An 11,511-nucleotide genomic window follows, 5' to 3' on the forward strand; every position below is an offset into this window, starting at 1 on the left:
TACCGCCTCGAACAGGATCTCATCTGAAAAAAAATCCTCAACATTACCTTCACAACGACAACTATACCGCCTCGAACAGGATCTCATCTGAAAAAACATAATCCTCAACATTACCTTCACAACAACAACTACACCGCCAAGAACAGGGTCTCATATAAAAAAATTAATATTACCTCAACATTACCTTCACAACAACAACTACACCGCCAAGAACAGGATCTCATCTGAAAAAAACATAATCCTCAACATTACCTTCACAACGACAACGACACCGCCAAGAACAGGGTCTCATATAAAAAAATTAATATTACCTCAACATTACCTTCACAACAACAACTACACCGCCAAGAACAGGATCTCATCTGAAAAAGCATAATCCTCAACATTACCTTCACAACGACAACGACACCACCAAGAACAGGGTCTCATATAAAAAAATTAATATTACCTCAACATTACCTTCACAACAACAACTACACCGCCAAGAACAAGATCTCATCTGAAAAAACATAATCCTCAACATTACCTTCACAACGACAACGACACCGCCAAGAACAGGGTCTCATATAAAAAAATTAATATTACCTCAACATTACCTTCACAACAACAACTACACCGCCAAGAACAGGATCTCATCTGAAAAAAAAAAAATCCTCAACATTACCTTCATAACGACAACTATACCGCCTCGAACAGGATCTCATCTGAAAAAACATAATCCTCAACATTACCTTCACAACGACAACGACACCGCCAAGAACAGGGTCTCATCTAAAAAAAATTAATATTACCTCAACATTACCTTCACAACAACAACTACACCGCCTAGAACAGGGTCTCATCTAAAAAAGTTAATATTACCTCAACATTACCTTCACAACAACAACTACACCGCCGAGAACAGGATCTCATCTGAAAAAAAAAAATTCCTCAACATTACCTTCACAACGACAACGACACCGCCAAGAACAGGGTCTCATATAAAAAAATTAATATTACCTCAACATTACCTTCACAACAACAACTACACCGCCAAGAACAGGATCTCATCTGAAAAAAAAAAAATCCTCAACATTACCTTCATAACGACAACTATACCGCCTCGAACAGGATCTCATCTGAAAAAACATAATCCTCAACATTACCTTCACAACGACAACGACACCGCCAAGAACAGGGTCTCATCTAAAAAAAATTAATATTAACTCAACATTACCTTCACAACAACAACTACACCGCCTAGAACAGGGTCTCATCTAAAAAAGTTAATATTACCTCAACATTACCTTCACAACAACAACTACACCGCCTAGAACAGTATCTCATCTGAAAAAAAAAATCCTCAACATTACCTTCACAACGACAATGACACCGCCTATAACAGGATCTCAGCTGAAAGAAAAAAAAATCCTCAACATTACCTTCACAACAACAACTACACCGCCTTGAACAGGATCTCATCGAAAAAAAAAATACGAGATTGAACGTAGAATTCTTCTGACATTCGCTTCTGACTTTACCGATAACTTGTTCACAACTGTATACACAATTTCCGGTTACTTCGGCCTGGATTCGGGATCAGCGATCAAATAACGTAAATCAGGATTAAAAATTATTTTTTGATGATGCGGGAGATATCTTTGTTAAAATCAGTGGAGGAAATATACACCATGTCTGATATTATTTGGGTCTTTCTTATCTCCAACGATGCCTTTATCTCCCGGCATGCATCATTCCCCATGACAAAAACCGGAAGCAAAAAAAAAAAACCGGAAGCAAAAGGGTCATAGCCAACGACACGGATTCCAAATTGCCAGGGTATTGTGGTGTTGTTGTTGTTGTTTCCTATTCTCTCATGTGCACGTGTTAAGTATGAAGCTCACTACGTTCACTATGAACAAATCGGCACCAATGAAAAGGACATGACAAATTCATCCCGATCACTCATGCGCAGGGAGGAGTGGGAGAATAACGTTTAGTCTCTCTGTCTGCCTGGCAGTGAAACAAAATGGAAAGTCATTCCAAACAGGAAACTTACTGTTTTAAGGACATCATAATGGACACTGACAACAGGCATGAAGAAATAATGTAATGTGTTAGAGAGGGTGGTGTAATTGCTGCTTGAGAAATTCACAGTAAAAGCTGGAATTTTTATTATTTTTTATGCCTTTAAAGTCATTATTTTATGAAAATTGAAGTAACACCACTCAAGGTAATGTGTTCTATGAACTCTCTAGTTTTTTAGGATGCGTTGATGGTAGAGGTTTTCACACTGACTTCACACACCTTGTTAATACAAACAGTTGTACTTTGACAAGATCTACTTTGGCTGTATTTAAACCCGCAGTGTTTGGTATGCAGGGGTACAACCAATGGGGCCCAGGACAGCCAGATGACAGGTATCCCAGGAAACGATGTGTGTTTATGGTACCAAACAGCAGGGGCACATGGACCAATGCCCTGTGCAATTACCGCATGAGATACACCTGTAAAAAGGCTCCGAGTAAGTGAACTTGTATAAAGTTTGGAAAGTCTGCACAGTGGTTAATGCTTTCTGCACTTTAAAGCGGTCAAAGAAACATACTTGCATTGAAACAATGAGCAGTTGCGAACTAAAATACAGTATCAGGCACAAGGCATGTAATTTGATGTTAAGTTTGATCTTTAATACAATCAAACCTCATGTCATTCGGTTGTTGATTAAGTCTCTCTCTCTCTCTCTCTCTCTCTCTCTCTCTCTCTCTATCTCTATCTCTATCTCTATCTCTATCTCTATCTCTATCTCTATCTCTATCTCTATCTCTATCTCTATCTCTATCTCTATCTCTATCTCTATCTCTATCTCTATCTCTATCTCTATCTCTATCTCTATCTCTATCTCTATCTCTATCTCTATCTCTATCTCTATCTCTATCTCTATCTCTATCTCTATCTCTATCTCTCCCTCTCTCCCTCTCTCCCTCTCTCCCTCTATCCCTCGCACTCTCTCTCTCTCTCTCTCTCTCTCTCTCTCTCTCTCTCTCTCTCTCTCTCTCTCTCTCTCTCTCTCTCTCTCTCTCTCTCTCTCTCTCTCTCTCTCTCTCTCTCTCTCTCTCTCTCTCTCTCTCTCTCTCTCTCTCTCTCTCTCTCTCTCTCTCTCTCTCTCTCTCTCTCTCTCTCTCTCTCTCTCTCTCTCTCTCTCTCTCTCTCTCTCTCTCTCTCTCTCTCTCTCTCTCTCTCTCTCTCCCCCCCCTCTCTCTCTCTCTCTCTCTCCAGCTCAAGCAGTTACTTGTGGGCGCCCACCGGTCGTGCCACATGCAAGGCTCCTGGGCCATCCACGGGCCACAGCTCCAGTGCACACCATGTTGCGTTACGCCTGCGCCCCAGGATATGTGACACGCAGCCGGACGGTGATCCATTGTCGTCCAAACGGGGCCTGGGAGGTTCCACGTGTCACTTGCTGTTCTCGCAAAAAACCACTTTGCTGTACGTTCTTTTCACATCTGTGTGTGTGTGTGTGTGTGTGTGTGTGTGTGTGTGTGTGTGTGTGTGTGTGTGTGTGTGTGTGTGTGTGTGTGTGTGTGTGTGTGTGTGTGTCAGGGCCGGATTTACCATGTGGGGGGCCGTGGGCACAATGATTGTGGGGGGCCCCCAAAGTTGGAGATTAATCAACAACTTAAATTATAACTGCTTTTTAATCAACAACTGAACTTATATCTATAGATTTGGCAGATCCTGATCAGGAATGATTTGCCATACATGTTCACAAATTACAATTAAATCTGACAATATGACAAGATGGACGGATTGTTATTGATATGGCTGATGACTTATCTCTGAGCTCATTCTAAAATCAAATCACAAAAATGCTGTTGCTACAAGAGTAAGAGATAGAGATGGACCAATATAAGAAAATAACAAACGACGCGCTGTCATTAATCATACTATGAACTTCGACTAAAAATCTTCTAACTTCTAAAAACCCTCTGGACAAGAGAAATCCGAAATGGTGATTAATAGCCGACTTCCATCGACCGCAAATATACGGCAGTGTCATCCACATCAATGAACATACACACGGTACCGTAATAAATGGACAAGCTTCCTGCGCGACTTCGCGGCAGCGAACTCAGATATGATACTGTCAACCTGCATGGAATTGAGCACATCAGATTCGGTTGAAATGATGGTCAGATTGACCAGTCTCTGCAGCCCCATCGTGGAGCGAACATGGTTCTGGATAAGCTTGAGTTTTGAAAACGAGCACTCCCCAGAGCAGTTCGACACCATCAGTGAGAGGTAAATCCGAAGCAGCACTTCCACGTTTGGGAAAGTATCGGTGAGTTTTTGCTCGATGAGAAAACTGTACATCTTGAGTTCAGTACGGCCCGAGTCTGGCTCTGACTCCTTCATCATGGCTTGAAACTGAATCATTTCTTCTGTGAGGTCAGGTGATAGATCTTCCCGATACAGCTCGACGACCTTCGAGCATGACTCTCGAATCTGTTCCACTTCGAGTTGAACAAGAACACGCAGGAATCCAAATCTTTCGCTCATCTCGCTGTAAGCGTTTGTACGCTTTTCCAACTGCGACAGCAGTACGTCGATCACTGCAACGTATCCACTGATGTGAAAGGACTCCTTGGCGTCTAGTTCTACTTCTGGAGTGTGTCCATAGTCTAAGGGAGCGAGGTGGACATTGCGCTTTCGTCTACGCGATCCGCGAGTGAATTCCTCCATACCTGAGCGCTCCACTCCGTCAACAACGAATGCATCAAACTGATCGCGTAATGACTGCACAAAGCTTGCCAGTGACTTGAGGAGCTGCATGGTTGTGTTGAGATCGGTAGCTTGTGACTGAAGAGTTTTACTCGTATGATCAAATCTACCAAGGACAGTAGACCAGAAACCAGCATAGAACCCTATCTCGAGCATGCACATCTTTGGTGAAGTGTCTCGGCGGTGTTTCTCATTTCACTATTCAGTTGTTCATCGTTTGCGATTTCATCGAGGACATCCATGATTTTGCTGTAACCGTCGAGAAGAGCTCGGGTTGCATCAGAATGAGCCGACCAGCGAGTGTCGCTGAGGCGCTTTGGTACTTGCAGACCTTTGGCTTTCAGGGCATCAAATAATCTGGTTTAGCGCGACGTGGAAGCTGTAAAAAATACATCCACTTGTTCCACGAATTCAAAGAATGCTGCTGCAGGTCTACAGCATCCCACGGTCGACTGACCGACTAAGTTCAGTGAGTGCGTCACGCATGGCACAAATATTGCGAGAGGGTTCTCCTGTTGGATCATTCCCTGCATCCCGTTGTATCGGCCACTCATATTGGATGCGTTATCGTAAGATTGTCCTCGGCAGTTAGCGATGTCCAATCCAGTAGCTTTCAAACAATCCAGTAATGCCATCGCTTGCTGGAGTCCAGTGTGTCCTGTGTTGCTCAGAAAGGTCATGAAACGCTCCACTGGAGCCTCGTTCTCGATATATCGTAGAATAACTGTGAGCTGGTCGATGTGGCTTATGTGAGGAGTGGAATCGACTGACACAGAGAAGTATTTTGCCTCTTTCACATGAGCGACGATGTTATCCAGAACAGATTTTCCGATGACTGAGATTAACTCTTCACATGTCGTAGATGATAAGTAGTTGGTGTGGCCACTACCTTGGTTGGCATATTTCTGGATGTGCTGCACCAAAAATGGATCGTATTCCGCATGTAATTCTATTAAACCAAGGTAGTTACCATTCGTCGGTGACCTAACAATTTCATCCGATCCACGGAACGCCAGACCACGCTCAGCGAGAAACGATATCACGCTCACACTTCGTTTCAGCACCTCCCTCCAATAGGACGCAATCTCACTCACCTGTTTGACGAGTTCAGTGTCCACACGACCTGCGGATGTTGCTCTGTCTGACAAGCGGATGATATTCGCACAATGCACATGCGAACGCTCATGCACCTCAATAGAATGACTGACATGCTTCCAATCATTGAATCCTTCCCCGCCCAGGGCAGTTACGCCTCCTAAGAGCTTGCAAGCGATGCAGTACAGTTTGCCGGTTGATGTGGAGAAGCAAAGCCAGGACCTTTTCACGGACTCTCCATTTTGTAGTCTACGGTAAAAAAGACTCTTGGAGCAGCAGCGTTTCTTACCTTCACCGAACTGTATGGATGAATCAAAGGGACCAGTCGAATTCTGGAGGGGCTCCAAATCTCATGATGACCAGTAGTCAATCATCTCTGACAGCGGTCGCTCAGGAGGCCAACATCCAATGCCATTGGCAAACCAGGTCCACGATCAGTCAGTATATCTCGCGCTTCTTCATCTGATGCATGTTCTTCATCGGTGGAACCTTCCGAGATGTTGGGCGAATCTTGACGCCGGGGTTGCGTTTCCAAATCCACTTGTTCTGTCTCTGTTGATGTTCCAGCCTCTGTCATGGACAAATCGCCTGTTTGTGCAGGAGTGAAAAACTCTGAGATTTTCTGGGTCTTGTCATCAACGGCCTTGTGTCTTTTATCTTTTTCCTTGGAACATATCCGCTTTTGAGCACCACCGTCATATTTCTGTGGAGCCCTGGATTTGTGCCTGTCGTCACCGAAGCTGCTCATTGTGGTTTCTGCAGCTGGTAGGTACCGAGTAACCGAGATATTGTCAGAGTGCACGTGGGACGTACCACAATCACGAACAACAAGTATGTTTCACACACCTGAAACATAGAAAGTCACACCGTGTTACTGTGCTGTGTGCGCCAGTAAGCAGGGTACTGACACCGTTCCCTGCCAGCCGCAGTTTCAGTGTCTACAATACGACCCCTGCCGGCCGTGTGCTGTGCTGGCCTGGCCTGGTTTTACCACGTCGACTTTCACCTTTTAACCTCTCCTCTGGCCGGACCTCTGTATTCCGTCTGTGCTTGCTGGGCTCTGGCAGGCAGTGCCGTAGTTAGTTGGCCACACTCAACCATCTGAAGCATCGATGATCGATCCAAAAAAGGATCCGAATGTGGGCCCCCAATACCCGAGGCTTGCCCCAGGAATTTTTGACCACGTTGGATCCGTTCTGTGGACCGTGGAAGAAACGGCTTGAAAAAGCCAAAGCTTGAAAAGGACCCTCACAATGATGGACAATTTTGAAAAGATATCCTTACAAAAAGTTTACAATCTTCATTCACCAACAATAAAACTTTAGAAGCGCATTTTAAAGGGATTTTCAAAATGTCATCGAAATTGTGGGGGGGGGCCTAAATGTGGGGGGCCCGGGGCCATGGCCCCACCTGGCCACCCCTCCATCCAGTACTAGTGTGTGTGTGTGTGTGTGTGTGTGTGTGTGTGTGTGTGTGTGTGTGTGTGTGTGTGTGTGTGTGTGTGTGTGTGTGTGGGTGTGTCAATGTGTCTCCTCCATAACTCTAAAACCATGAAACCTCGAGGCCCCAAACTTTGCATGTACACTCAGGGAACTCCAAGGTCGTGCATGAATGAAAACTGGTTGTTTGGGTAAATTTGAAACACCCCTTTTGAAGAGAATTAACGGCCTAATTTAATTATCCTTTATCAAAGCTCATCCTTGGTGAATCCCTTTATCAGCCAGCTCTCCCTCGCTGGGGTCTTAATTCACCATTTTTGGGGCCTGCTCAACAATGGCTTACTTTGGAACAGTCCTCAATGGTTTCTTAACGATAAAAATGCTCAAATTATTTTTTCACTCAACTCACTCATATCATGGAATACCTGATCTTCAGACCTACAAATCGCTGTGTACATCTCAATGCTTATAAACGCCCAGAGACGCCAGTGTTTTTGGATTTATTTTATTTCCGCACATGCTATAAGCTCTAAAATATCTTAACCTGAGCCAAATTTCAAAATTTAAACTGTGGGATTGACCTCAGCAACAGTTCCATTTGCGAAAAAAAAGTGTTCATTTGTCCAATTCGGACATTTTTGACATTTTTCTCAAACCGGTATAGGACTAATAAATGTGAGAGGACGTCATATTATTAAGAGAAGCCATACAGTGTGTATGTACACTATTTATGTAAAATATAGCAACAAGCTCAAGGCATGTAATTTGATATTTAGTTTGCTCTTTAATATAACATTTGCAATCAAGCCTCATGTCAGTTGGTTGTTGATTAAGTTTCTCTATCTCTCACTCTCTCGCTCTCTCTCCCTCTCTTTATCTCTCTATCTCTATCTCTCTTTATCTCCCTCAAGCGGTTCCTTGTTGGCGGCCACTGGTAATGCCACATACTTTCCCTCCTGGGCCATCCACGGGCCACAGCCCCAGTGCATGCCTTGTTGCATTACACATTATATATAATCTATGTTTAATGGAAAAATGACGAATTTTTGACCTGCTCTTTCCCATTTTCCTGATGTGTTCCATCTGCACTCTTTTTTTTGTCTCCCTTCCCTTTCTCTATACTCTTCCCCATCCAAGCCATCTTCCCTTCTCTTCTCTCACACTTCCCCACGTTCTTTTGTATTTACCCCCAACCGACCTTCTTCAGCACCCAACATTTCCTCAACACCCCCATCCCATCTTCCTCCTCATCCCACTTTCCTCCCCAACCCACTTTCCTCCTCAACCCAACCTCCTCCTCAACCCATCTCTTTTTCACACGACCGACTTCCTTTTCTCGATTTGGCAAACTCCCTTCCTCACTTCATGCATCCTTACTATCCCTACTATAACTCACGGACCGATGTCTGTGAACTTGTGTTTGTTTGTCACGCTATTCCTGCAGTTATGGGCCAATTCCATCCAGACTTGCTACAGAGGATTAGCATGACCCCAATTAATGTATTGGTGTGTTTTTATCTTTGCTGGTGCTCTTGGGGAGGTGAGGGAGGGGGGGACAACGACGAAAATTCTCTATGTAAACGTGTATCATATCCGCCACCTCCAGGTGTAGGGGGGTATTACAAGTCTCCACCGTTTAGAATTCCTGTGCCCATGTTTACCAGTGCTGCAAGGTGTTTTGAATTATAAGCAGTCAGTATGTTTTTGCTTCATACACATAACCCGGGTTTGTTATTTTTGCCGATACAGAGCTATCAGTTGCCTATGCACCGCCCAAATAAAGGTATGCGTCAGAAGAATGTTTTGCGTGCTTGAAACACGATTGTCCGTAGGGCGTGTACTCTGCTAGTATTCGTGTCTAAATTGTAAATACATTTTATGGTCAGTACAATATGATGCATTGAAGGGTTGCATAATTTTTATTCTCATTTTTCAGTTTAGACATCGGTAGGTTTGAGTTGGAATGTTTCATGAGACCCAGAATGCAAGTGATTAAAATCAGGAACCCACTGAAACCCATGATGCAATGGCGCAGTTAGAAGTTGCTTGGGATTACAAAATATATATCTTCCGAAACCCTGAGATTATTGATTACCATCATCTCACACTTGAAACCACATGACAACAATGATCGTTTGCAGTTGGACACAAATGATCAGATGCTTATTATTGGACAGATGATCATGCAGAATTCACTTTTTTGCCTTTCAGCTAATACTCGGTGGAGACCGAGAGTGAAGCCTCTTCCACAAAAAAGACAAACCTGGCATCCACGTAGACCCGGTCATCATGCAGGTCTTTGGCACTGGCGCCACCGCCCACTCTTAAGTTCCAGAACCACACACTGAACACAAACAACAATTGAGGACTCATTGCTGTATACTACAACTGGACCTTATCTTGCTGCACCGTTTGCAAACAATGCGTTTATGGCCGTGCTTAAAGAGTTCGCAATGAAGAATATTTATTGTTTCACATCGGATGTTGAACATGGAGACATCGAGAATTTGAAGGCCGATTTGGGTCGCATTTGATCAGATGAAGCGAATGATCAACAATGTTCCCCTGTGGACAAAGGAAATTATTGACTTTCTTTGTAAAATCGAAAACCATTGAAAGTTCTGCTTGCAATTCATCTGATAACGAGACTTCAATGATTTGTTAACTTCTCAACCGATGAATATGTTACTAACATTCAGTTAATGGTGAGCAATTAGATCGAGCAAACCTCAGATCTTCACCCAGTCATCTAATTGTGATTAGTTTGTGAAGCAGGCTTTTAGCAAAACAATGCTGTTGCGTGGCTTGTTGTACTCTTCTTTTTGACTGTGCTCTCCTTTCTGGCTATGCTATCCTTGTTATTTCATCCGTGACTTGAATTGTCACCACTGATTTCATGTTATTTATTGTTCACATCACATGCTTGGGTGAATCTGCAACGCAGATTGTACGAGTCATTTTTGGGGTTGTTATTTTGGATGGTGTGCCTTTGCAGACCTGTCCCTCATTCTGCTGTACCTGGTGGTCCAAATATCTTGTTATCCCTTGTAGCTCTAATTTTCTTGTACCCTGTTGAAATTTATTCAATTCATGCATATATATATATATATATATATATATATATATATATATATATATATATATATATATATATATATATATATATATATATATATATATATATATATATATATACATACACTCATATATAGGAGGGTGCAAAAGTCCAAGTCCACTTAAATCGATGCCAAACTTTCTCAAATCACGATTTTAAACAAGAATTTGTCATAATATTGAAGATATGTATCCATATTATTTAATTTATTGTCGTTATTATTGACTGACGCTTTTTTTTAACAGAATAAATGAATGGTGAACACATTTGAGAGATAGATAAAATTTACGTGAGCAGTCTGACTATGCTGTGGAGTTCATTACAACACTGTGGGGAAAAGATTGACTCAAAAATATTCCATAAACTAATTAGATACATTCCAAATGGAGTTGAGGCAGGTCTCAAGGCAAAATGGGGTCACACTGATTATTGATTATACCTAAAGAGAAATGTGATCCCCCCCCATATTATAATAAGTATTGTTATATCTTTAAGAGTTCTTGAAACCCCCTTGAATGTGCTTTTGATGTGATACTACAATTATTTATTTTCTGATTACATCTCAATTCAGAAATTTTTTACCATACTCTGTTGCAGAACTTCGATCCTGCTGAAGCAGTTGTTTGGCCATTGTTATCCTGGGTCGTTTGCCATTGCTTTCCCAGGATATATATATATATATATATATATATATATATATATATATATATATATATATATATATATATATATATATATATATATATATATACTGTAAATATAACACTTGTGTATTCGTGTGTTTATCTTGCCTCCAAGGACCTAATCTGCTTATTACCATACACTGTTCCAAATGGTGTTCACTCTTGTCTATAAAAGTCACCTACCTGTAACAACACAGACGGACTACCCTACACGGCTTTGGCCATGCTTCACGGGAAACGAAACTCAAAAAAAACAATTGTGAATTGCTAGATCTGCTCGTTGTTTGATTTACTTTTCATGTCAGATGCTAAAATGAAACAAACAAACCATTAACTCGTGTGGGAGGCATCCAAGTCTCAACAGGTCCCTGACTAGCTCCAGAAAACATGTTTCAGTCACATACTTCACAGCCAATCGGGA

General features: G+C 42.3%; 1 protein-coding gene across 1 annotated transcript in view; it reads left to right on the forward strand.

The window, feature by feature from the left end:
- The window catches only part of LOC147016168 (uncharacterized), a 111,707-nt gene extending 100,579 nt beyond the window's left edge, over positions 1 to 11,128 (forward strand). The window contains exons 12-14 of the mRNA XM_085849149.1: positions 2,362 to 2,503; positions 3,256 to 3,465; positions 9,504 to 11,128. Coding sequence (XP_085705275.1) covers positions 2,362 to 2,503; positions 3,256 to 3,465; positions 9,504 to 9,640 — 489 coding nt within the window. The 3' untranslated portion in view covers positions 9,641 to 11,128. The remainder of the gene's footprint in view (positions 1 to 2,361; positions 2,504 to 3,255; positions 3,466 to 9,503) is intronic.
- The last annotated feature ends 383 nt before the right edge of the window (positions 11,129 to 11,511 follow it).

The sequence above is a fragment of the Eptatretus burgeri genome, chromosome 12 (genome assembly GCF_056783735.1).
Source record: "Eptatretus burgeri isolate ZD-2024b chromosome 12, Ebu_testis_v1, whole genome shotgun sequence".
Taxonomy (NCBI): Eukaryota; Metazoa; Chordata; class Myxini; order Myxiniformes; family Myxinidae; genus Eptatretus; species Eptatretus burgeri.